Consider the following 26,659-nt stretch of genomic DNA (forward strand, 5'->3'; position numbering starts at 1 on the left):
TATTTAAAAGCTCACTGGATTATTGCTTTTAAATCCATTTGTATTGATGTATTTGGTGCATGCCTGAAAGAACATGCTTGTATTAAAAACCCCTGGCCTATCACCTCAAAGGCAACACAGGACAACTACCAGTGAATAGACATCACACAAAGGAAAACTGTATTTATTATGTTGTACAAATGCTCACTTAAAATTAAGGAAATGGATAGTAACAGTAATCTGACTCCCTCTAGCGGGCATTCAACAAGAAACACCACCAGTCTGCAACCAAACTCTGAACCCATTCCTCAGTCCCATCACTGAATGCAAATCCCAACTGTCTTTTAAAAGCAGCTATTATCCGTATTATAGAAACGAGCAACACATGCTGACTTCCAACAGCAGATGAGTCGATATTCAAGCTGTTTCCTGAAAATACCATTTCATTTTAAACATCGCTAAGAGTGACTGATGTAAAATAACACTGCTAACATGACTGCAGATCTTTATTCACTGTTAAACATTTTGTTTGATAGTTCTTTTAGAACTTCAACATTACAATTTCCACTCACAAATCAAGCTTTTTTTTCCCCCCTTTTTTAAAAAACAAAAAAAACAAGGTAACCGATGGACCACGTTTGACATTAGACAAAAATTTATTTCAAAGTTTTTCCTTCTGTAAAACTTTGATTTTTTTACTATTTATTTCGTAAAGGAGACTGGAGACATGGTGTTCTAGTAAATGATAATATATTCATAGAAATTTACATGAGAAGTTCCGTATTCATGTCGGATTTCTAAACGCACTCCAAGTTTCAACACACAAAGAAAAACAAAATCTCCACTGTACTGTCTTCAACGACATGAAAATGGATAAAAAGTTAATAAAATAAAACAATAAAAAAGTTAACATATTACAAACCTTCAGAATATGGAAAATAACGAGTATCTGTAGAGATTTCGACTTTGAAGCTTCAGTAATCTTTTTCAAAACAAACAGAAGTACGTCTGTCCATACGCACACTCGCAGGGTAGATGTCGGTAACTCCGTAACGGTGACGAGGCAATGCAAATTCCCTTTATAATCTTTTTTTTTTTCCCTCCTCTCTTCTTCTCAGGGATGGGGTTATTCTAGAAGCAGAGATCCACAATAGCACAGTCCGTGTGTTGGTTTAGTCCTTTATTCATTACATCAATAAGAGAACTACTTAACTACCATCATAGCAGACTAGTAAGAATATCGGCTTGGAAAAACCAGAGGTGATTGGTGGGACCATTGGAAATAAGTCAGAACCAGAGCAAAAAGAGTTACAGCTACCAAAGGTGGTGGGGGTAAGGGGGATGAAGACCAAGGTTTCAGAGTGGGGACATGAAGCTACTACACTGATGCTGAATGATTCTGGGCAATGACGTCATGGGAGAGTGCATATGAGAGTACGAGAGTGTGTGTGTGAGAGAGAGAGAGAGAGAGAGAAAGAGATATGGGAGAGCAACAAAGTTTTTAAAAAAAAGAAAGAAAAGGTCCTGCGGTAGAAACTGCAGTCATGACATGTGCCGTATCTTTAAACAGAGAGAGGAATACCCTCACACTCATCAATATGATGAGCAAGCCAAGTCCAAACCCATAAATGAAAAGTCTCTGTTTTTCTTTTGTTTTTTTTTTTGTTTGTTTGTTTGTTTGCAGTCCAGGAAACTAAACAGAATCAAAAAATAAAAATAAAAAAACAAACAAACAAAATGATAAAAAAAAAAAATTGAACTCCAGATTTACAATAAATGCAGAAGGAGGAAAATGAACTACACAAGTTTTATGCGAGAGACGCTGAAGCTCTGCTACAGGGTTGGAGCTGATGGACTCCACAGCGCTGGGCTGAGAGAATCACGGTGGTTAAGGCCGTCCACCAAGGGGGGGGGGGGGGGTTTAAAAAAAAAATTAAAAATAAAAAATAAAAAAAAAAGCCAACCCTGTTGAGCAGTTTTCAGTCAGGCAGCTGTGCATTATGTTATGTGCTCTCAGCTGCTGGGGGCTCGCCAGGAGTTTCAGAGGTGCCTGGGGAAGTGGAGAAAAGAAATATAAAAGTGACCATTCTCGTGAGGTAATAACAGATGATTGCTTCAAATAGCGCTATAAGCATAGTTTAGATTCATGGAAGGATCATGGTTAATCTTTTCAAGGAAAAACAAAGTCAAACGGAAAGTATGAATCTTTTGGGTTGACTGACAAGTGGTGCAAAGAGCTGATCCAATTCAAACAGTTCTTGTGCTTGTGGGTAAAAGCATACCACTGGTACTGGTGTTCCCCGCAGTGGTGGTGATGCTGCTGCTGTTGTTGTTGTTGTTGCTGTTGTTAGCGAGTTCATCATCATCACTGTCCTCCTCGTTGGACTGAGGGATCTCAGCCTGGGGGGGTATGGGTGTGCTCTCGGGCTCCTGCTCAGCACGGCTCTTCAGGGCCAGGATCCGATGGTGCAGCGCCGCGGCCAGCTGCCCTGCATCCTTTGAGCTGGCCTGCAGGACAAAAAGGGTGTTCAAGAACAGGCATCACACTACTTCAAACATTTAGGTACGGCAGTCCTGTTCCAATTATTTGATTGTGTCTTAATCTTAATATCACTTTTAAGAGAATTAATAAAAAAAGTGTGTACATGAAAAATTATGGATCAGCTTCCATATCACAGGGCTCCAGACTGCGACTAAGATGGTTGCAATTGCGACCACAAATATTTATTAGCGAGTAAAATAATTAATTAAGTAGCCAGTGCGGACAGGTGGCAACTTTTGATTATTATTCATTCATTATCTGTAACACACCACACTCCTCACAGACAGTCACCCAGAGGAAACCCACACAGACACAGAGAGAACACACTACACTCCTCACAGACAGTCACCCGGAGGAAACCCACGCAGACACAGAGAGAAAACACTACACTCCTCACAGACAGTCACCCGGAGGAAACCCACGCAGACACAGGGAGAACACACCACACTCCTCACAGACAGTCACCCAGAGGAAACCCACGCAGACACAGAGAGAAAACACTACACTCCTCACAGACAGTCACCCGGAGGAAACCCACGCAGACACAGGGAGAACACACCACACTCCTCACAGACAGTCACCCGGAGGAAACCCACACAGACACAGAGAGAACACACTACACTCCTCACAGACAGTCACCCGGAGGAAACCCACACAGACACAGGGAGAACACACCACACTCCTCACAGACAGTCACCCGGAGGAAACCCACGCAGACACAGGGAGAACACACCAACTCCTCACAGACAGTCACCCGGAGCAGGAATTGAACCCACAACCTCCAGTCCCCTGGAGCTGTGTGACTGTGACACTACCTGCTGCGCCTTGATTATTATTATTATTTTTAATTACTTTTAGATAAAGCGTGTAGAAAATTGTGAAGCAAAAATCTCCAACCCAACAATCTACATCTCAGTCGGAACCGAACTTCAACAAGCCGCTGCTACACGTCTATTGTCTGAAGCAAATGTTAAAATCAGGACTGTATGAGAACGCAATTGTAATGTGCATGTACATGGTAGAATATTTCTGAATCAATGGAACTGCAGGTTTATTATTGTAATTAAAAAGTGTAACATTGCTTCACATACCGATATGAGGAAGACCTTAACACCTTGGTCCTCTGTGTCCATGGCTGTGATGCGGACGCTTTTTTCGCTTGCCTTGTCTACCTGCATCTGAGCCCACAGTTTAGTGTTCAGAATCAGCCGTAGACTACCCTGGGTGCGCATCACTGATCATCAGGAAGAACAGGAAAGAGAAGAAAAAAAAAACATGAAAATAAGCATTAACTCCAACTACTATTTGAGAAAGCTGTAATCTCAAAGCTGTAACTGTAAGTCCATGTCCCAACAAATGCCTTAATATGATTTCTATTTCCCTAATTATTCATAAATTTTTCCACTCAACTTTGCTTGATTCCACCATTTTTTACCTACTAGTTTTTAAAAAAATAATTGTTTGATGTATGTTTCATGAAGCCAGATTGTTGTACATCAACATTCATCTAATATCAAAATAAATACAAATGCAGGTGTAATCAACATCCGCTCTGACCTAGTCTGGACTGTAATGTTCCATCGTCTGTGGAGGCCATGTCGTTGAGTCTCAGCAGCCCTCGACCTCGCTCAATCCACGACTGAGCCGGCTTATCAAACACAAACAGCTTACACTGCATCTGTAGGACAAATGCAAGGGAGAATGTTGTAAGGCACTCTAAGGTTTGGAAGCACAATCATAGCAGATGTACTCTTCTCACTAATTATTACTTTTCCAGTGAAGACATTGACGTTAATTAATCTACAAAGTGATCAGAACTATAAAATATAAGCAATATTTTTTTCCTCATTGGAGCCTTAAAACTGACCTGTAGCACATTGCTCTCTGCTTCTTCCCCGGTACGAACTTCCACTTTCTCCAAAATGCACTTCTTGGCTGTGGCTTTGGTGTATGCTGCTGCTGACTCCTCTAGAGATTCCGTCACACTATGATCTGAACAGACAAGTATTAAACTGGACCTGAACTACTACTAAAAGAGGGTTGATTAGCATTAAGCATAAAATATAATGTAACAGAACTATTAAAGCACATTTAACTGGATCCATATCTTTTTTTAAAATATGTGCAAATCAATAAGTGAAGCAGAAGTTTTAGTATCACTGTGAAAACCAATGTATTTAAATAGAAGTGTGTCTTCCTGAGGAGGTGTCGCATGAGCACAGCATCAAATGGTCTGTTGAGAGTGTCACATTACAGAAAACCAAGTTGAGGTATATCATTCATTCATTCATTTATTATCTGTAACCCTTATCGGGAATACACCCTGGAGGGGGCGGCAGTCCTTCACAGGGCAACACACACACTCATACATTCACTCACACCTATGGACACTTTTGAGTCGTCAATCCACCTACCAACGTGTGTTTTTGGACTGTGGGAGGAAACCCACGCAGACACAGAGAGAACACACCACACTCCTCACAGACAGTCACCCGGAGGAAACCCACGCAGACACAGAGAGAACACACCACACTCCTCGCAGACAGTCACTTGGAGCGGGAATTGAACCCACAACCTCCCGGTCCCTGGAGCTGTGTGACTGCGACACCTATCTGCTGCACCACCGTGCCGCCGCAGATATTTCATGTTTTTGTTAAAAGATACATGCATGCTGGACAAAGCTTTCTAAGCTTTAACTAGCAAGCTAAATGGTCCCTGTTTAGCATAGTTCCATATAAACACAGCGTCGCTGTTCAATGAAAAACATGCATCTCCAAAATAGCAATTTTACAGAAGACAGATGGAGGTAGAAACCTTCTTAAATTTCAATGGACGTCAATGTAAAAAGATTTTATTGCAAGTAATTTTCATTTCTAATTTGTTCAAATGAGGCAAACAAATAACTGATAAAAATTGAGATAAATGTTATTCATTCAACAGCGACAATAGACAGAATGAGCTATGAACTGTAGCATCTGCCACTGCTGCAGCCTGAATACATTTGGTCATTTCTAAACATTAAATGATATCGTAATATATCTATAAATTGATGAAGTTGGAGGCAGCGTTGTGACAACTAGGGCATGTAGTTTGCATGATGTAAGTTAGTCAAGCAAACTTTTTCATTACTCCTAAGTTACAATGTTATGTAACTTGGAACCCAGTGATCCAGTTTTGAAACCAGAATGTTTTGCATGTTATACAAGTCTTCAGCTGTACAAGTTTCATTGCCATATTTTGCACTTCGTGAACGCGACACACATTTTTAGTGGGAGACGGGTCTGGACTGCAGGTGGGCCAGTCTAGCGCCCGCAATCACTTATTACATAGCCAAGCTGTTGCACAATATAACTTGGCGTCAGTTAGAAGTACACATGGACATCCTGGAAAAATTGTCTAAGAGGCAGCATGTGTTACTCCAGGATGGCTGCATATCTATCACAGTTAATATTGCCTTCACTGATTTTAAAGTTTACAAGTGGTCAGTTTAAAATCTGAAACCACGATATGAGCTCCAGCCTAGAGATGCTTGTGCAGAGCATATGGTCAATCTATCCTTGCTCATAAATGACTAAATTCTTCCTATAAGCTTCTATAATTGTTTTTTTTAAACACACTAATTAATTTCAGGATAAGTATTATTTTAAAAAGAAGGTCTCTCATTTCTGTGCAGAAGCAAACAACTTTAAACAGGGTACACACTCTTTTCTGGGGTGGCCTCCAGCGAAGAGGGCTCTGATGCTGAAGCTGTATCTTTACTACCATCTGCTGTTGATTCACTGCCTTTTGGAGGACTCTGAAACAGACACAAACATAATTCAACAATCTATGTTCTCAGTTTCCCCTCAGACTTATTCAGGATGTTCTGAAATTGCAGTCCATCGCTGTGCTACATTATAATACATTCACAAACCCAAACCACTGAGTACAGCCAGTAATTTCTTGTTTGGCAACAGCGCATCTACTCACCAGCACTCTCTCAGACATGTTCTGGCCAAAGACGAACTTGGCTCCTTTTTCTGTTTTGTTGGTAGCATTCAGAGAGCTGAAAAGCAAAACAAACTCAGACTTAGACAACTACTGAGAAACAGTGTGAGGGAATGAAGAAATTAAAGAAAAACTCTATGAAAATATGAAAGAGAAAAAAAAAAAACAATGGAAATAACCTTGAATTGTCCATGTACTGCAGGAAGTAATTTGTACTCTCAGACTGAGAGTCCTGTGTCAAGTCTTTAGATTCATTGACTGCGCTGATCTCATCCAACTGTAGAAAAAGTTTAAACCGTCTGAGGCATGGCATTTTCCAACACAAACTCTATTATACTATTATACTCTAATAAAAATATTCACAATAATACTGAGCAAAAATTTTAAACATGATCTCCACCCACTGACCTTTGCCCTCTCTTTGATATTTTGCCCAAATACAAAACCCGAGTCAACCACTGCATCTTTCTTCTGTGCATTCTCTTCTGTCTTTCCTCCTCCATTCTCCCCACCTTCGTTTTCTTTCTTCTGCAAGGAGACATAAATGTCAAATATGAACACAAAGGCTTGAGTAGAGATCAAGTTTGAGCAGCAACAAGAAAAACTATCATATGGCAACAGAAACAGCAGCAGTAAATAATGTACCATTTCCTAAACACCAAAGAGCCACAGCTGAATAACGGTTGAGAGAAACATTAGTTAGTGACTTTGTGGCAGCTACACTATAAATATCTAAATCTGTCTGATGACATGACTACAGCTGCTATTTCCTTATTCGACAACCACAAAAACAGTATGTTTCCAACAACGATACCCCATGTGTTTTTTGTGTGGATGCGTGTGCTGGAGTACATATATATATATATTCGAATTTGATTAAAGCAGACAGAAATTTAGCAAGCAGTCCTCCCCACCGGTGATTTGTTTGAGCTTTCTGTGTTGTTCATGAAAATCGACCGGCCTTCTGTCGCTGCATCTGAAAACTTCCCCACACCGTTTGTTCCACAGTTTGCATCTATCAAAGAAACATGACACATTAAAACTCTTAATTAGTTAATTAATTATTCCAAAATAAACAAAACAGTGTACAAAACTGTGCAACTTTGGAAAAACAAAGTCAATGGAATACAATTACTTTGACCTTAATAACTTAATACACAATCAACATTTTCAATGATATTTTTAGGGTTGTTTTCCTTAACTCCTGTGAACAACTCCTGAACTAAACACATAGTGATGCTTAGTGTCTGGGTAGTGGCTTTTCCACTGCTTTGAAAACTCCAGCAGCTACTTTGTTTGACACATGAAATTATTGTCTATATTTGATCTTTTTTTATATTTCGCTGCAGGAGTGATTGGTTGTGCCAAGGTTCAGTTGTAACGTCACTAATTATTTTAAGTCCTAATTTCCACAGTCCCCAAAAATGCAAAGAAAAAAAATAAAAGAGAATGTAGCAATAAGATGACTCTCTATGGTTCAACACTTCAGGTGGAACTGCTCACCAATTCAGTACTGACTGGGCTATGTTGTTTCAATGTTGTTTCTGAAATAAGTATAAGCTTAGACTACCCTTTAACTGAGACGCAACTTGTCTGGACTGAGCAGAACTTCTGCCAAAATCACTTTAGTGATAAGAGCAAGTTTAGTTTCGTTGTGACAGATGAGAAGCATTACAACTGGCACAAGACAAAATCCAAAGTGTGTGAAGAAGTCAGATATGGAGAAAGCATCATGGTTCAATTTACTTCAGCAGCCATTGTGCCTCTTGGCAAGAAGTGAGGTAAATGTTTATCAACAAGCTCGTAGTTGTTGACAGCTGTAACTATCAAACAAATTCAAAATTTTCTCTAATTCTGGTCAGACTTTTTCTTTTTTTGAGCATTTCAGAGCATGAAAGATAAATAGATGGGTTGCTGATCAAGTTATGTTAAACTTTAGTAGAGATGAGCAGTGAATCTGAACATTAGAAAAAAGTAAAACGTTCTCTAATTTTGACCTTTCCTGTAAGACTACATCAAATTGTTGGGCATGTTAGCATGGCTGACATTTTAAATACTGCCACTGATAATAAACAAGGTGTCTGTGGGTTAGTTAATATTTTATTATCACTGTCAAAAACCATCATCTCATAGAAGAGTACAATCAGTGGACAACTTCATTTTAGCAGTTGACTTGTAGAGGTATTTTCAGAATTCAGCACATAAAATATACATACATATACAGGAGGTGCTTGGGTTACTTCAGTCCCGAGTTATGATGTTTCGTGGTTATGACACATCTCTCATTTACTGTATTAAGCCTTGTTTCGACTTAAGTGGCTTTGCGTCGTAAACATCGTAACGTGAACTTCATGTTTGGTGTGTGCGGCGGAAGAATACGCGGCTCAAGACCGAGGAGGATAAGTGTTAGGCTAGGATAAGTGCTTACAGTATGTTATTTACGTACAGTATGTACGTATGTTCCGACTTACACCGAAAATCGGTTTACAACACGACGTAGGAACGGATCAACGTTGTAAGTCGAGGACCCCCTGTATTCAGGGCCTGTTTCTATCAGTGGCATTCCATACTGGGTGCTCACATTTCAAAACCAGGATTAAGTGTACATGTCATCTTAAGACTGAACATGAGGTCACAAAGATATAAGACTGTAGGAATGCACTCACTGCTCTTGCTGGGCTCTGTGAGGATCTTAGTGGGTGGTGCTTGAAGAACAGCAGGTCTCAGGACACTGCGCTGCTGCTCCTTGGGTTTCTGACTGGGGACACCTGCAAAACAACCTACTAATGGATTGGATCTGAAACAGAATGGTCTAAAGCAGCCTAAACTACTTGAGGGAGCACCAAGACACTAGAAACTAAACCTCAGGCTTAAACATCAAGGAAAATCCAGTAATATTTGGAGCAGTTATGAGCCACTGATAAGTGATATTCATTTATTACACTTTGTTTCCCATGTTTTTGATCAAATTATAACAACTGGCCAAAGGAAATTAGCTAGTTCCTTTAAAAAAAATAAGACTAATGGCATTTAAATTACAGTGATTTTACGTTAAAATTTAGAATAACAAAACAGAATAATTGTAAATTTTGTCCCAATGCACACAGAGAGTCTTACCTGCACTGGGGGCCTGGCCATGGATCAGAGTTGGAGGTTTCAACCGAAACCCTACAGGCTTCTCCTCTAAACAGAAAACAATAAGATAAAATAATCCAAATAAATTCAAACATACATTTTGAGGCAGCGTTTGCATTTTTTGTGTTTCTTTATCTTTCATGTTCACTCTCCCACACAGATAAAAACAAAAGCTTCTCAGCAGGACACACAGCAGTATGTTACAAAACAGGTCAACACCAGCCCAAAGCCTTCACTATCTCTCTATTAAACCACAGCTCAGTTCAGTTTCTGAATCTCTCCATCCATCTTCCCCTACCCAGCGCCTCACAGCCAAGATGAATTCTGTTTCTGTAGCAACCCCAGAGATTGCTGTTTGACCACTTCCTGGTCAGTGTGCTTAGGAAAAGTCCCCTTCAGGCACAGAGACCTACTTTAGCACATTCTTGCTCTTGCCGAGATGGTAGCTGAGCACACCGTCTACTCTCTACTCTCATCGTTCTTAAAACAGACAGATATAAAAAGCTCCTCTATGTGTCTGAAACACACTGATATTTTCCTCATAACTTCCCTTTTATTCCCTCGTCTTTAATATTCAAAATATGCTCCTTGCACTTTAACAAAACAGTCTGTATAAACTGTATAAATGTGGATAAAAAAGAGCATGTCGCAACTAATATAAACATCACACGTTTTCCTAAATATTTCCTAATAGTGAAACTGCTTCATTCCTCAGTTCTATCTTTTGTGGAAAAGTAGCTTAGTGGACAAAACACAGAAATGTTGCTTAATAACAGCATTGCGTTTGTGGGAACAACCAAAACAACAATTTAAATTTTGCATTGTATGGGTGGTCTGGGGGAATACGGACATCATCACAGTCGCATCTTTTCCTCTCAAAATAACTGAACACAATATGTATACAACAAACAGGTACAGAAGAAATTGAATGATCCATGTATTTCCACATAATTATAACTGAATGTTCACAGCTCATCACTAATTTCTAATGGATATTCAGTAATTACAACTGAAATGAATGTTCCACTGGAACAGGAGCTTAGATTTCCTATAAAAAAGCCTACACATGAGGTAATATCCCACTTTCTCACCTGGCTCTGAGTCAGAGTTGCCTGTTGGAGACTGGCAGAAACTTGAGGGCATAAACACATTATTCTTGGAAACTGCAGCAAGAGAAGTACACAAAGGGAGAGAGAGTGTGATTAAACAGCACGATGAGCAAACATCTTCTGGCACAGAAGACGGGTGTTACATTTTAATGCAACAGCTGATGTGTCACATGGTGAATATTATGTTCAGGTTATAGTCTTGTTCAGCCATGCCACTATTGGCAGTTTGGTTTACTGCAATGCTTACTGTGAGCACCTCAGGAAAATGATTGTGGACACATCCAGATTGTTAAACGTGATTTTGAAGGGGTGGGAGGGGTTATGGGTTTTAAGGTTTCAGAGAAGATTTCCTAATCAAAGAGCAGGCCAAGCTAAATTTAATCACAGCAGGATAAGTCACAGAGGGGGCATAAACAAGTTTCTTTATTGCACCAGAGCTCTTTGACCACTTATGCTGTGTTTGGACATCAAATCTGTTAAAACTGACACTCCCCCTGCACAGCCAAAAAAATAGCAAGCAGGGAAGTTCCAAACACTGGACCAGCATTATAAACTGCAACAATGTTGAGCTAATAATCTTAAAATGTTAGTTGTTAAGCTACTCTAAATGTCTGCCTGTGGCCTCAGTTCCACAGCACTCATTTTACAAGACGTTTTCTGTGACAGTATATCATTCATTGTGTGTATTAATTTTTTTTATTCATTTTTTTAAAACAGTATGATCAATTAAAAGTTTTAATAATAGCGAGTTTTTAAACAACAACAGTTAAAGGCTAAGCACCACTTAATGGACCTCCATGAATATTTCACATTATTTGAGTTACTGACATATATAAGTATGAATTAAAATGAAAATAGCAGCTTAATTTGCTTTAAAACTGACAATTTTATTAAATTCACGAAAAAACCCGAGCTCTCTACGGAAATTCTTGAACGCAACCGTGACGTCACTGGTGGACAACAGCTGAACAACGCCGCGGTAAAACACCGTTATGACTGACTGTTATGACAGTATCTAGCTAAATAACCAACATTATTCATGACAATAGCCTAGCAATAAGCTAAACTCAAATGTAGAGGTACCGTTATTCTTGTAAATGTGATCGAAGTCGAACTCGAATTCATCCGACACTATAAACCTCCGTAATGCAGCTACGTAGCCGAGTATAATCTGAGACACCGAGTTTAGCGAGTCAAGCTAACGTTAACTAACACCAACTAAAACAGGCGAAGTGAGTGTCCTTACCCTGTTTACCTCCATGTTACAGAGGCTCTTGAACACCTTTCGTTGGTGTCCTTACATGCCCATATTGTTGGAAAAGCGCCAGTGAAATGAGCTACAGATAACGGAGTGAGCGGATGGTCCTTTCCAAAGTGTCCGTTTAAAGTTGACAAATTTAGTCAATTTTCTGGATATTTTGGGATCTTTGGGCCATTTGTGCACAGATGTCCCACTGTACATTGAATGATTGCAGCCAAAAACAACACACCTTTTCCTCATTTTGCATTAAATTAAGTGCAGCTTCTAGAGTTGTAAAGACCAGCGGTCTTTTAAACGTTATTCCTTGAATTAGTAAGAAATAACATGTTTTCTGACCATCAATAAACACAAGTTAGGAACTCAAATTCCACTGTATTTATTTGTTGGACACTTTCATATCGCTGGTGCTTAGCCTTTAAAAAATAAGAACAAGAAAATCCTTTATGGAAAGCTGATTCCCCTTTGGCAGCTGGTGTTTCCGAATACTGCTCACTAATGACAGATTCATGAATGAATCATTCTTTTGAAAAGGTTTGTTGAATCAATTAAAAAAAGTTTTCTAAAAATTTCCCATGGAATTTTAACAGTTTATACACCCCTCGTGTTAAACAGCCAATAAAATGTGAACATTTTATTCTGGTCAAAACCATAATGGAATAAGTTTTTTACCTGAATGTGAAGGCGGGAATTGTGTTAAAGACGAGGTTCTCTCTCTCTTTACTGGAGGACAGTATTCCCCATCCTCTCTGTCTGAGTCTGAAGAAAACACAACCCCACAATGAGCTCAAAGACCACTCATAGCATATAGATCTTGGCTTGGTCTTTAACTGACTTTCTAATTTCACATTATATAAATAGTCTGTGAAGCACTGATTAAATCTATAAATAGGCCACACATAGCTGCAAACCTCAGACAACAACACGGATTAATTCAGATTTGTTTTTACTATCCTGCCCCAATTTGGGTTTCTCTGTTGTAAAAAGCAATTGTTATCCTTTCCTGAACAAATTTACATAAAGATCTGAGTAGCAAATAGAGTGTTTTAAGTAACCTGTATCTTAAATATAAACAACATCACCATTTCCCTACCACTGTAAATGTGATTTAAAGCATAAAATAAATCAAATGCACCTTCGCCATCCTCAGCGCTGGATCCATCCGCAGATCGCTAGAAAACAAAGCAATTTAATAAGAAGTAAATTCAACATCAAGCTTGCACATTTACAGGGACATGTCCAATCAATTAGAGTAGGGCTGTCACAGTAGGTTAAGCCTTCAATGAACACTTCATTTACACAACTCTGCATATTTTAAAATCTCCTAAACATCTACCTTGTGTTAAAACAGAGTCACTTGTGGCACACTGCTTGACATATTGATTTTGAATGAAGTTGTGTTACAAAGCATTAAAATATTATTATATTATTTTTCTATTGTTGCAGCCCTAATCTTTAATTTACAACAGCCCTGAACACACCTGAGCTCATTAACCATACCTGCAGTGGTAATCGTAGAGATTTTAACTAAGTAACAATTAGGCACTAACATCAGGCACTGAGGAGGTTACAGCAGAAAAATAAACTGTCTGAAAGCATAGTAATGCAAGCTAATGTCAGAATTAGAGAGGTATGGACTAATAATGGCCAAAAAGAAGCGAGGGCTCTAATGTGGAACTCAAACAGCAAAAGAACATTTAACAAAGGGAATATAGGAAATATAAAAGTATGTTAACTCAGACCCACCTTCTGTGCCTTGTCTTTTTGAAACACAAACACTGGTGGAGCTATGGCAGGCTTCTCTGTAAAAATAAATAAATAAATAACTAATAATAATAATAATAAAAAAAGTATATTGTTGCCATTCATCTGACAGTTTCGTTTGACATTTACCTTAAAATCTAAATGAAATGCGTGTGACATTCATTACAGAAGGATAACAATAATGTAAAACTTTATGAAGCATGAATGTGCTTGATGTTTTAAAAACAAATAAGAACAGCGCAATTTACAAACTTTGGAGACTGAAGGCACCTTCCATATTCTAAGCATCTGTGCTATATTTCTTGTACCCCGATCCAATTCACCATAAATAACATTCTCCATGAACTGAAACAACCAGGCGCACACAAGTGTTGGGTAGTGGATCAAATACCCCCCAAGTTCCTATTTATAAAACGAAAGAGTTATTTTTAGTACTTGAATTGACCTTCCTACCCAGAAAAAGTCTGGCACATGTAAAGGAGGTTTAGGATACACCTAATGTGTTGTAAATAAACAAAGACATATGAGCTGTCTTGACACTGAACGTATTTTTAGCAGTGGTGATCCTCTGTATTAACAGTTATATCATCTGTACCAATATCCAGATTTATATATATAAAAAACAAGTCACCAAGACATCAAAATTCCCTGTTGATCAAAAGCATTACGTCAGCAGTAGGCAGGTTAGGAATATCATAGTCTCTGATACTTTCAGTGCGTTAAGTTTGCTTCACTGTCAGGATTAAGCCAGCTCTGTTCTGATTGGCTATCAGCCGCCTCCTACACAGAATGCCAAAATAACAAACTTGTGATTGGTCCTTTTGTGTGTCAGTCAAATCTTTTCTTGCTGTAGTAGGTGGTTCTTGGCCACATAAGGTGACCAAAGGTACCAGTCTCTCCCCAGGAATATCAGGATAATGTGGACTAGTCAAAAATACTATATAAAGCATATAACATATACATTCTAAGTGGGTAATATCCACACTGTACTAATTCAGCAGTAGTTATCCTCTGTATTAACAGGTATAACAGCTGTAACAATATACAGATTTATATCAAAGTATGTGAAATATATATTTGCCTTTCTGCAATAATAGTACCTTTACCAACAGGCAACATCCACTTACACTAAAAGACTTCATACCATAACAGTCCCTGGCTTTTAAACTTAACAACAATGTGAATTATTTCCATAGATCAGAATATATTTTAACTGTGCATGTATTATTTTCAGAGCCGCCGGAGAGCAGAGAAGTCTGCGACATATGGTGTTTACTGACAACGATATAAATATCCAGCACAGAAAAACATTTAATAAGAGACCCAATTAACACAGTGCTGTCTGCAGACCATAGGTCAATAACACACAAGGTTTCCAGCCTTGCATTTTAAGCTGGGACATTTCTGAATCAGGAATATCCCTGTCTGTTAATGACATTATACACCTGACCAAGCGAAATATCTACAATTCTTTAACTGCATAATTATGTATGCCACTTATAAAATGCAGGAAAATATCACATTATTTTTGCAGCTTTTTTTTGACAAAATGGCAAGGCATAAGTCAACATCGCTCATAAAGGCCTAAGCCTTTCATTTCACTGATGCTATTATTATGACTGATCCTTTGAGGAAAGCTAGCGTTTTTACACAAGCATGTGTCACCTGTTCAAGGTGTTATCTGAACATTTTTCAATTTCTTTTAAATTAATAGGTAAGTTCCATTTTTTATAACATATTGTAAATATCAATTAAAAATGAGTGTATTCTCAAAACAACATTTAACATCTTTTTCATAAGATTTAATTTAAAACACTAGTCAAAATGATCTATTTGCATTGTGTACATTGTGACTGTTTCTGGAAGCGAGGTTTGTAAACACAAAGCGGTTTAATATATTAGTTGTATATTCTTAATTGTTTATTGTTTACTTTAACACAAAAACACATCCAAGTCGAGCCCCATTTGGCTACAAACACCTGAGAGACATCTTGGCTGCATTATGAGCTGAAACAAGTCAAGGATTTTAAAATGACTGACAATAATCAAACTTGGAGGTGAGCGCTCCAACGGTTTTGGTCACTGTAATGTGACTACCCACATAGTAATGACTCTAATGTAGATGGCTGGAGTAGGCAAAGCTCCAGAGTCATGTGCAGGAGAGCTTTCGTTTCACTGAGAGCAGAGGGTGGGCGGTCCCGGATTTAGCACACATCTCAGTCAGGTTCACCAACAGTACACAGAGAATATTACACAGAGATGGAGAAAGGATGGAACCACTTGTTCAGTCCCAGCATCGGGCCGTGTGTCAGTCATTAACTACTCCGAGGGATGCGGGTGATGCGAGATCAACCGCCTCAAAACAAAAGTGCCCCACACGCCACGAGTATAGCACAGTTTTCCGACCACCCCGCCCCGACCGAGTGACAAAACCACGACATCACGTAGCTAAGCTTAGCTAATGTTAGCGAGTATTGTTTCGATTCGGATCTTGTACTTTGTGAAATCTACAGCCACGTTCGTACCATATAAAATCTTTACAGTTGGTAAATATCTCTGATCCTTGCGGTTGAGCAGCTAAAAATAGCCGTCTAAGCTCAGCAAAGCCAATTTTCATCACAAATGTAGCATGCTAGCCCCGTCCAAGTTCAACTGTGGCGCTATAGTAAAATGAAATGAAATCCAACTTCTCTACACATTTCAATTGACCAAACATGAAATAATATCCTCTATAAGAGTTTTATGCATTAGGCTATTGAAGAACACCAAGTGCAGGATACATCACTGGACCGTGGCCGTTTCATGCTTAGAGCTAACGTTGATGTTACCGGTGTAAACTTCGCCTCTGAAACACAAACTATTAAAGTAATGATTCCGACAAAATACGATGTTTTCAAGATGGAAAAGATTAAGTGTGGGACACATTCAGAGGTCTAAAAGTATTTGGGGAACAGACACGCTAAGGTTGTTCAATATTTGTCAAGTCCCTGAAGGATTTCAAAACAATTAAGGCTTCAAACTACCGTTAGCTACATTTACATGCTCAACATATACCTGCGAGGTTTTTTACACATTTAAACATCTAATCTGTATTTAAAAACTAACTCAAGAGTCTGAAAGTGATATTTTATTCAAGCTTCGTATTTGACTTTTCGGTTCCACCTTAAACTGTGCCTCGGTTGTGCTCTGATGCCCCTCGGTTTTAAGGTGGATCTGAAAACTATGCGAAGAAGTGAGCCTTATTCGCATTAGCGGAGCTCAACTAGCGGCTAACAGCGGGATCTGGAGATTCTCGTTAGTAACTGTCAGTCAGCTCCTAAAACCACCCGCTACTAACAAGCGAAGAGAAGAGAGAGAATAGCAGTTTTCTCTCGTCACCGAGACCCTGCTCCCGCACGTCTCCTCTCAGTTTTATTGCCTTTGTTTTGTGTTTCTTCGCTTCTCCCCATCGCCTACCTTCGTTTGCCAAGTCCGCCATTTTACTTCTCCGCAAACTCCCACAATCCTCTGCGCACTCGGCGGGTATTTCTAGCGAAACAAATCTTCAAACGGAGTCGCCAACATAAATATGGCTAAAGAAACAGATTTAATGCAGCTCTTATTTGTCCTACTTTCCCTCGCATAACTTACAAATGTTTGTTCCCTTATAACGAATTAATGCAGATATAGTATAAGTGATGTAGCCTCCATTAATAACTGTATTTTACGAATGTACAGTAACATTTCCAATGTTCTGTACAGACTTGTATAGTCTACACTCAAAGGTCAAATTTATCTTTTCCACTTAACATATAAGTGCTCTCTAGTTACAAAAGCCCATCTCTTGCTCTCCATATTTTCCCTTTTCACCCTGAATTTCAGTGGCTAGTATCTCCCCTCGGGACCAACAAAATACAGGTATAATTTGGGAGTGTTACTGTATGTGGGGCTAGAGTGGACCAGACACAGCCATGTGTTTTACATTTTCTGCCCATTCACTGTCCACTTTACCTTTTGGTCCACCTTTTAGACGAGAACCCCTAGCTCCTCTGTTGCTGCACAGTTTCTGTTGTCATGCCATAGTCCACCAGAGGTCACAGTCGACCCTGCTTAGACGCCGTTGGCTGGATATTTTTGGTTGGTGGACTCGGTCTAGCAGTGAAACAAGTGAAAATCGCTCTTAGCATTTTATGCATTTACTTTAGGTTTATTTTTAATTGGATTTATGTTCTTTTCACGTGATCAATGTTTGTTCAACAACAGCAATTCCTACTATACATTTTCCTAAGGGTTAGTGGTAGTTCTGGGAGTGTAATATGCCATTAAAACTGTAGGTGGTGAAATTTCCTCAAGTAACCACAATACTTGTAATCTTTGTATACCATTTTTATATTTATATTTCTCTGGTTTTCAAACAGAGATTTGGGATGTTCGCTTCCACCTTAACACTACAGACTAATGATAGCTTAAACTGAATGTTCCAACTCAGCATCATTACAGAAAATGTCTGTAAATGTCCTTGTAAAGAATGTGCATATTTCACACATTTAAAACTGAGAATAGTCCACCAACCAAAATATCCAGCCCTCGGGTTCTTAGGGGCAACTTCCAGCACTGATTATGGACTAGAGAATGAAACAAACTGCAGCAACAGATGAACTACTGTCACTGACTTTACATCTACAAGGTGGACCAACAAGTTAGTGGACAGTGTTTTAAAAACTCCATGAGAACTTGTGCTCCTGTAAGTCAGTGGAGCTGGGAGAAGGGGCAGTGATCGTAGAAATAAATAGGTGGTTGTAATCTTATGGTTGATTGGTGTATATACTGCAGCCATAGTGAAGGATCATTCCTGTGGCATTTTACTATTGCAGCCAGAGAGAGAGAGAGAAAGAGAACTGCGTTTGACAAGACCCTTGGGCAAGCCCCATGTACTCACTTGTTCAGAGACAGGAGGCCTTACTTCTCAAAGCAATCCCAGATGAAAGGAAAAGTGAACAGGCAGTGGTGCAACAATCGCAGTTATAATCTAACTCTGAAAGAAATAGATCTCTGTAAGAGAAAAACAAGGTTCGGTACAGAACATCCTTTTCTTTTTACATTCTGTAAAATGCAATAAAACATTTATGTGATTTATTCATTTTTGTTTGAAGTAAGAATGGAGATTTCCACTTAAACTAAACTAAAGCAATTAGTAGTCTCTGTTCTCAAACAACTAAAAAGTCTCATGCCCCAGTTCTAAGTTTTTGGAGTTTTGCAAGCATCAAATTCTTTAGAAACTATAATCATTGTTCAGTGAAAATAATGTAAATATCTAAATATATTTTTATAAATTTGTCAGTAATAATCACACATTGTTGTTTTATTGTATTTTACATATCTGAGCTTGTTCCAAAAAGGGGTTTGTAGATAATTCAGGTTAAAATATGTTAACAAAAAAAAAAAAAAGACTCATCAGAATCATGGAGGATGTGCGTAAAAATAATTCACATTTATGTTTTGCACAACTGAATATGGGGACTGAATGTGTGAGTGTGTGTTGCCCTGTGAAGGACTGGCGCCCCCTCCAGGGTGCAATCCTGCCTTGCGCCCAATGATTCCAGGTAGGCTCTGGACCCACCGCGACCCTGAATTGGATAAGCACTTACAGATAATGAATGAATGAATGAATATGGGGATTTCTACCACTGGCTGTTGTGTTATTGGCTGGGCAATTGAAATTCAATACGTTTATTCTGATGTTCAATTCCAAATTTCCATTCTTAAGTAACTGCACTGACATCGCTTGTTCTCTGGAGTCCAGATTAGTGTCAGTCAAACAGCTAATTTAAAGCCATTTCATCTCAGCTGATACACAGCCTTTGTTTATGATTGCTCTGCTCAAATCATGACTCACCTTGTAAAGAGTTTGATAATTACCTTATAAATTGAGGCAGGTGTGCTGGAAAACACGATAGAACTAAGATTTAAACCCACAGTAATCAATCAAAAATAATGTCCGTAGGTCAATTTCTGCAATGCTGCATGCACAGCTGCTGACTTTAATATAGTAGGAAAATAATAATAGAGTGTCATAACTTTTACCACCAACAAATGCTCTGATTCTGACACATTTTTTTAAACCAATATAATCAATTTAACAAAACAAACAATGATGGTGATGGTGACAATTTTAGTGCTCTTCCAGATCCTATTTTCACAAAACTAGTATTTAATGCTTATAAAATATATTCTAGTTTCATGACGTTGTGAATTAAAAATACATATTTGCAGAAGAACGCATCTGCTGAGGTTGTACTGGGGTTAAACACTGATTAGCTAGTGTCACTCTGTACGACTCCATGTGCGGCAAAAAAGGACAATGTTTGTATTCGAGTAGCTCATACAATGCAAAATCTCAGTTATAAAGGTGCATTCATTTCAAAGCTAGAAAAGTATGAAGACATATCTCAACCTCCCAGGCAGATGATCAGGGTCTCTATACACATGCCAAATGTGTGACTTATACGGCAGGCGAATCAGCCAGAAATACCCAAAAGCTTCCATTGTAAGTCTTTTTCATATAATATTTCACCACTGATACTATTATGTAATCCTGTTTTGTGCATTTATATATGATGCCAAAAGACAAAATATGCAGACTTGTTTCAAGGCATGACAGACACAATATATTTGGGAAAATGTGATGCCTGCTCTTCAGAATAGCTTTGCTGTCATTCAGGCAGCTAATGCCAGGTATTTCTGGATTCACTTTATCTCCTGTAAACATTTACAGTGACAGTTTTTTGAACATGAATTCCATTAGTCAGTAAGAACACTAATTAAAACAATACACCCCGTGATTCTGGGTAGGATCAGACAATGAATGAGTGAATTAATTCCCAGTCAACTTCTTCAGATCAACAGAACTGGCTTATGTATAGATTGTATTTATGTCATACCATTAAGTGTCAAGGATGGCATTGTGGTGCAGCAGGTAGTGTCACAGTCACATAGCTCCAAGGACCTGGAGGTTGTGGGTTAAAGTGTCGGGTGACTGTCTGTGAGGAGTGTGGTGTGTTCTCCCTGTGTCTGTGTGGGTTTCCTCCAGGTGACTGTCTGTGAGGAGTGTGGTGTGTTCTCCCTGTGTCTGTGTGGGTTTCCTCCGGGTGCTCCGTTTTTCTCCCACGCTCCAAAAACGTGTAATTCCATCAATTCCCAAGTTATCAAAATCTCAAAGACACCATTCTAGAAACTCCAATTAATTCAGAATTGTCCACAGTCTGTAAAGGGTTACAAGACCATTTATACGGTTCTAAGACATAACCAAACCACAGTGATAGCTATAATCTGTTGTTGAATCTTCCTAAAAAAATGTAAGGCTTCCCGGGTGGCACAGAAAAACCTCATCCAGGAAATCACTCCAGGTTCCTGGAGAACATCAAACTTCATCGAAACATCAGTTGAGGTCAGTGTTTATGACCTCCATAGTAAAAATTTGACTGGGCATTTACAGTGGAATTGAAGAGAAGTAAGGCTAAAAAATCACTGCTACTTCAAAGAAATATTAGCACAAGGACAGCAATCCCAAAACTTTTGAGATATTATTGTATACATAGAAACAGTTCAAAATGTCATCTATGTCATAATGTGAAATCTTTATTCCATGACGAGAACATCAAATGGATATTCAAGCATTATAGTGGTAGCGGGAAATATATGGGGCTGTTTTGATGCCTCAGAACATAGACAAATTGCCATTAATTAAGGAGGTACGGATTCAGTTCTGTATCAGAGGGTTTGTAAGGAGGCTGTCTGTTCATCTGACCATGAGCTGAATGTGAAATAAAAACAGGTTATGCAGCAAGACAATGATCCCTAACAGAAAACCAAATCAACATCTGATGGGCTGAATAGAAACAAAATTAATGTTTGGGAGTGCCTCAGTCCTGATATGAACCCAATTGAGATGCTGTGGAAAGGCCTCAGGCAAAGAGTTCGTACTTAAAAAACCTACAAATGCATCTGAATTAGAGCAGCTCTACAAAGAAGCTCTGGCTCAGATTTCTCCAAAATTATATATGATAGAGTTCACTGACAGCAAAGGATAGGAAAACGTTGTTTGGGGCAGCTACAGCTCAAGTTCATAAACCATTTAATTTATCAAAGGCAAATGCGTCTTAACATGTTGATTTTTTTAGTTCGTTAATGAAATGAAATAATAGTAAAAAGCTTTTATATTTGTCTAAAATTACATTCGATTTTTACGTATCTGAAAGCATGCACCTCTGTTATAATGTAGTAACTGAGAAGATCAGGGATCCATATTTTTTCATGGTGGCTATATTGTCTATAAGGAGTTTAGCATCTGCCCCTGCTTCCGTTCACAGGCGGTTCATATGTCCATACACATATTCTGTAAAGTGAGACCACCTCACAGAGGGGTGCCCAATCCAATTTTCCCCAGAAAACCCCAGGGAGATCTGATCAGCAGGTTGATTAATGGGGTAATGGCAGTTACTTTCCTGAACATGCAAGCTGTGGATGACCTCAGTGGAGCACGGCTAGATCATCACTTGACACCACCAGATGGAATGTGGAAGACAATGCTCATCTATTTGTTTTTTCAGGCATTGAAGCACCATCCAAGTGCACTTGGCGGTGGACCATCATTTTTTGTTTTTTTGGAGAGTTCTGTGTAACCAGCTCGCTGTCGTTAAAGTTCAGTTCCATTAATCCATCAAGATTGGAATGATTAAGAATGGGAAATGGGTGGGACGATGCCAACATCATGTGTTCTTTACACTCTTCCCTGTTTGTTCGCTATGTCAGAGCATAAGCAATGTTTAGGCAAAAGGAATATTTCTCTTCTGTAGGTCTTTGGTGTTTTCGATAAGATAAAATATTTTTTTCAGTGTCATAGGCCCCAATCGCACGTATACAGGTCAGGTATCACATACTCAAAGGGACATGTGCAAGCATTTACTTGCCTCATGACCTGTGTTTTGGGTTTTATGTGTCTTTTTCTCATCTTAGAAAACTATTCAAGTACTCATTACATATCTTAAGCCCAGCATTACAACTAAAGGAGGGCGTAGGGGTAAGAGCAGTAAAACAGATGTCTTGTTATTTGGGTAAATTAATGGGTAAATTAATGACTCAAGAAATACCTTCTCATAGAATTGTAGTAGATAAAAACTACTGTACAAAATCAGTACAAAATGTCACATTCTGTCTTCTCTTTTCGCCAGGAGCTCTGGTTTCTTCATGTTTGTAGGTGCAATGCCTATATAACATTTTCCATAAGTGTGAATGTAAGAAAAAGAAAGGTAGGAGGCGAAACTGCGGGGTCAGATGTGTATATGTAGGCTGTCTCTCACGTTTTTGCAGATGTTGCCAGAGGGCTGAAAGATTCCATGCTTGACACGCTTGGCAGAAAATGAAAGAAATAATAGCAGGAGCAAGGATCTACTTGGAAATTTGAGATGGTGCAATTGATTGTACACGTCAAACTACATCAAATTTCGACAGGTCAGGTCAATTAACATCGTTAGGAGAACATCCAATACATTTATTTCACTAAATCAAGGTGTTTTTAAGGTGTTACTGTTACAACATTCCCTTTGGTACGACTGTTATTATTATCTCCCAGTATTCAGAGCCAGTTTCATCATTATTATTAATAACATTTATGTCGGTCATGACCGGTTAACTTGTTAATTTAAATAAATCTTTTGATCTATTGAGCCACACAACTTATTTACTTGATCTTATTGTTTGTGATTAAGATTTTCTCTGATCAAAATGCATTAATTTTATATAAATTCTGAATATATTTGACTGAATTTTGAAAGAATAAGAAATTTGGTTTCTGACCTTAAACCCATCAATTTCCTATTGTCTTTCTAAACCAGATTTCATAGTAAAACCGCTCAGTGGTCAACCGCTTGTATAGCAGTGCTTGTTTATACTATCTCAGCTTTAGAGTCTGGTCCAACATTTTAAAGAGATCTTTCACCTGAAAAATATCTTGTCAAAAACTCGTAAGGCCTCTTTCAGCATAAAACACTGAGATGTTGTCAGGTTCTGTTTGCATTTCCAGAAATAAACATCTGCAAATTACATACAGGAACACTTGAGCAAGTTCTCCAAATTTCCCCAAATCCTGGTTCATTTAATCAACACAGCTGGAGTTTCTGCTCACACTGCACGCAAATATTGAGCTTTATATCTACTGATGTGCTAATAAACCAGGCGTTCCATCTCTGTGAAGCCTATTATAAGCCTTGGATTTAATGTTGGTCATTTATCTTACTTGAAATATAACAGTATGTTTACTTTGCAAATATAACATACTTATTTAAAGTTGTGAGTGAGTGGCTGGGGAAGTGTGTGGTAACCTAAGATGGATTGGAGCCCCAATGACACTGGGTGGGCTCTGGAAGTATTAAGACCCTGAACTGGTTGAAACAGACAGTGAAATAGAATGAATGCATATATACCACTACATCTTTTAGAAAGCTTACCCAACATCTGGACACTTTCACCTGCTTGTAAGAAAGCCATTTAATATTTGGAGTTAATAGATGCTCATGCTGGGTGATGAAGAAGAAGAGACCAGCCTATCCACCCAGTGAAGATAAGGGCAATTTGGCTTTTAGTTTGTTGAAAACGGATGTCTGTGATATAACCAGGGATCAAACGTGTGGTCTTCCAGACATGGGGCCAACAGTTAGACAGCTGTGTCACTCAAGAACCTGGAAAAAATAGATCAACAATATAGCTGCAATAACCATATGTTTTCTAAATATAATCAGCTAAACAATATTCACAAAACACTGCATAATATGATAAATATAAATAAACAATTCTTTAGAGTAACACCGCAGATTATAGCATTTTTACTTCCTTAAGAAGATTTCAATGCATTGTTTTTAAAAAAAAAAAAAAAAAATCTCCTTGTATTGTAAAGGTTTTCATTAAAGGTTTCTCCTAGTGTTCAATGTACACATGTATTTTATAATATATGTAAGTGTCATACATTGGACATAAAAACATAATGTATATGGACAATTACGTATGTATTAAACATTTAATGAATGATCATTTATACATATATGCAGTATATGTACTATACCTAGGATAAGTACAAGTTCCTAGTGATAAGTAGGTGATATTGTAATGCATCAGGTAGTGTTACATTCACATAGCTCTCAGGAATGTCTTTGGAATATTTAATATTTGTTTCTAAATTCATTGTAAACGAATTCATTACAATTTACCTAATTTAACTGAATTGCTAGGAGATGAATTCTTGACCGATCATTAAACGCTTCTTTGTACTCCTTATTTAAAGTATTTTGGCATATCTTTATGTCCAATATATAATGTATATATTATATTTGAAATCTATTTGTATTGCCACATATAAGACGAGTGTGGCTCAATGCATAAACCATTAAGGAAGCCTTATTTTTTAGAGTATTTTATACACCACCATTCACATAAGAGTTGAATAAGGAGAGTGACCCAAGCAGAACCCCAGTATCACCCAGAATTAAGAAGTGTTTGTCAGTGCTATGAACACAAAGAACAGACTTGAGTTCCTAGGAAGAATGTTTTTTTTGCCAAGATAACCTGCAAGAATGAACTTGTAAAACTCACACAAAAAAAGGCAATTTTTTATTGCTTTAACAAACGGCTTTCATACAATAAAACCAAACCAGATGTTCTCTCAGTGCAAATCTAGGCCTTTTTCAGTTAATTAGTTTTACAATTCATACTAGTAATGGATCATGCCTGCCTCCATCATTACAGTGAATTGCTGTTATTCCAAGGGGTCCATGTCCTGTGTTTTTTCAATATTTCATTTTGTGTTTGTGGTTCTATCTCTTCATGCAATTTGTGCAATATTACATAAGCATCTATGTAGCAGGGCAGCACGGTGGCGCAGCAGGTTAGTGTCGCAGTCACACAACTCCAGGGACCTGGAGGTTGTGGGACTGTCTGTGAGGAGTGTGATGTGTTCTCCCTGTGTCTGCGTGGATTTCCTCCGGGTGACTGTTTGTGAGGAGTTTGGTGTGTTCTCTCTGTGTCTGCGTGGGTTTCCTCCGGGTGACTGTCTGTGAGGAGTGTGATGTGTTCTCCCTGTGTCTGCGTGGGTTTACTCCGGGTGACTGTCTGTGAGGAATGTGGTGTGTTCTCACTGTGTCTGCGTGGGTTTCCTCCGGGTGACTGTCTGTGAGGAGTGTGGTGTGTTCTCCCTGTGTCTGCGTGGGTTTCCTCCGGGCGACTGTCTGTGAGGAGTGTGGTGTGTTCTCCCTGTGTCTGCGTGGGTTTCCTCCGGGTGACTGTCTGTGAGGAGTGTGGTGTGTTCTCCCTGTGTCTGCGTGGGTTTCCTCCGGGCGACTGTCTGTGAGGAGTGTGGTGTGTTCTCCCTGTGTCTGCGTGGGTTTCCTCCGGGTGACTGTCTGTGAGGAGTGTGGTGTGTTCTCCCTGTGTCTGCGTGGGTTTCCTCCGGGTGACTGTTTGTGAGGAGTGTGGTGTGTTCTCCCTGTGTCTGCGTGGGTTTCCTCCAGGTGCTCCGGTTTCCTCCTACAGTCAAAAAACACACGTTGGTAGGTGGATTGGTGACTCAAAAGCGTCCGCTGGTGTAAGTGTGTGAGTGAAGGTGTGAGTGTGTGTGTGTGTGTTGCCCTGTGAAGGACTGGCACCCCTCCATGGTGTATTCCTGCCTTACCCAATAATTCCAGGTAGGCTCTGGACCCACTGCGACCCTGAACTGGATAAGGGTTACAGATAATGAATGAATGTAGTATTGCAAAGTATCTACAAAGTAGACACAACACCTCCAATACAGTGACAGATATTAAATAGACATTAGACATAATCTGGAACGACACACGTTATTTCCAGAAACAAGCCGAA

At 38.9% G+C, this 26,659-nt stretch overlaps 1 protein-coding gene across 2 annotated transcripts; it reads right to left on the reverse strand.

The window, feature by feature from the left end:
- Positions 1-91: 91 nt before the first annotated feature.
- On the reverse strand, positions 92-17,278 carry LOC136678974 (ran-binding protein 3-like). 2 transcript variants are annotated; one of them, XM_066657197.1, is made up of 17 exons: positions 17,231-17,278; positions 13,757-13,812; positions 13,146-13,182; positions 12,683-12,769; positions 10,735-10,806; positions 9,626-9,691; positions 9,175-9,276; positions 7,423-7,523; positions 6,917-7,036; positions 6,688-6,785; positions 6,491-6,566; positions 6,224-6,317; positions 4,389-4,513; positions 4,079-4,199; positions 3,613-3,755; positions 2,262-2,487; positions 92-2,029 (listed from the first exon to the last, which is right to left on the reverse strand). In XM_066657197.1, the coding sequence occupies exons 1-17, from the start codon at positions 17,250-17,252 to the stop codon at positions 1,983-1,985; spliced, it is 1,593 nt and encodes a 530-aa protein (XP_066513294.1). In that variant the 5' UTR covers positions 17,253-17,278; the 3' UTR covers positions 92-1,982. The 2 variants fall into 2 exon arrangements, with proteins under 2 accessions (XP_066513294.1, XP_066513293.1); XM_066657196.1 differs by having other exon boundaries at positions 9,175-9,288.
- Between the last annotated feature and the right edge of the window lie 9,381 nt (positions 17,279-26,659).

This window comes from Hoplias malabaricus, chromosome Y (genome assembly GCF_029633855.1).
Source record: "Hoplias malabaricus isolate fHopMal1 chromosome Y, fHopMal1.hap1, whole genome shotgun sequence".
Taxonomy (NCBI): Eukaryota; Metazoa; Chordata; class Actinopteri; order Characiformes; family Erythrinidae; genus Hoplias; species Hoplias malabaricus.

Coding starts and splice junctions, on each gene's coding strand:
- LOC136678974 (XM_066657196.1), bottom strand. CDS start 17,252: ATGGCGGACTTGGCAAACGAAG. Junction 13,813..17,230: donor GGCGGACTTGGCAAACGAAG/GTAGGCGATGGG, acceptor TTATTTTTACAG/AGAAGCCTGCCATAGCTCCA. Junction 6,786..6,916: donor ATATCAAAGAGAGGGCAAAG/GTCAGTGGGTGG, acceptor CTTTTTCTACAG/TTGGATGAGATCAGCGCAGT.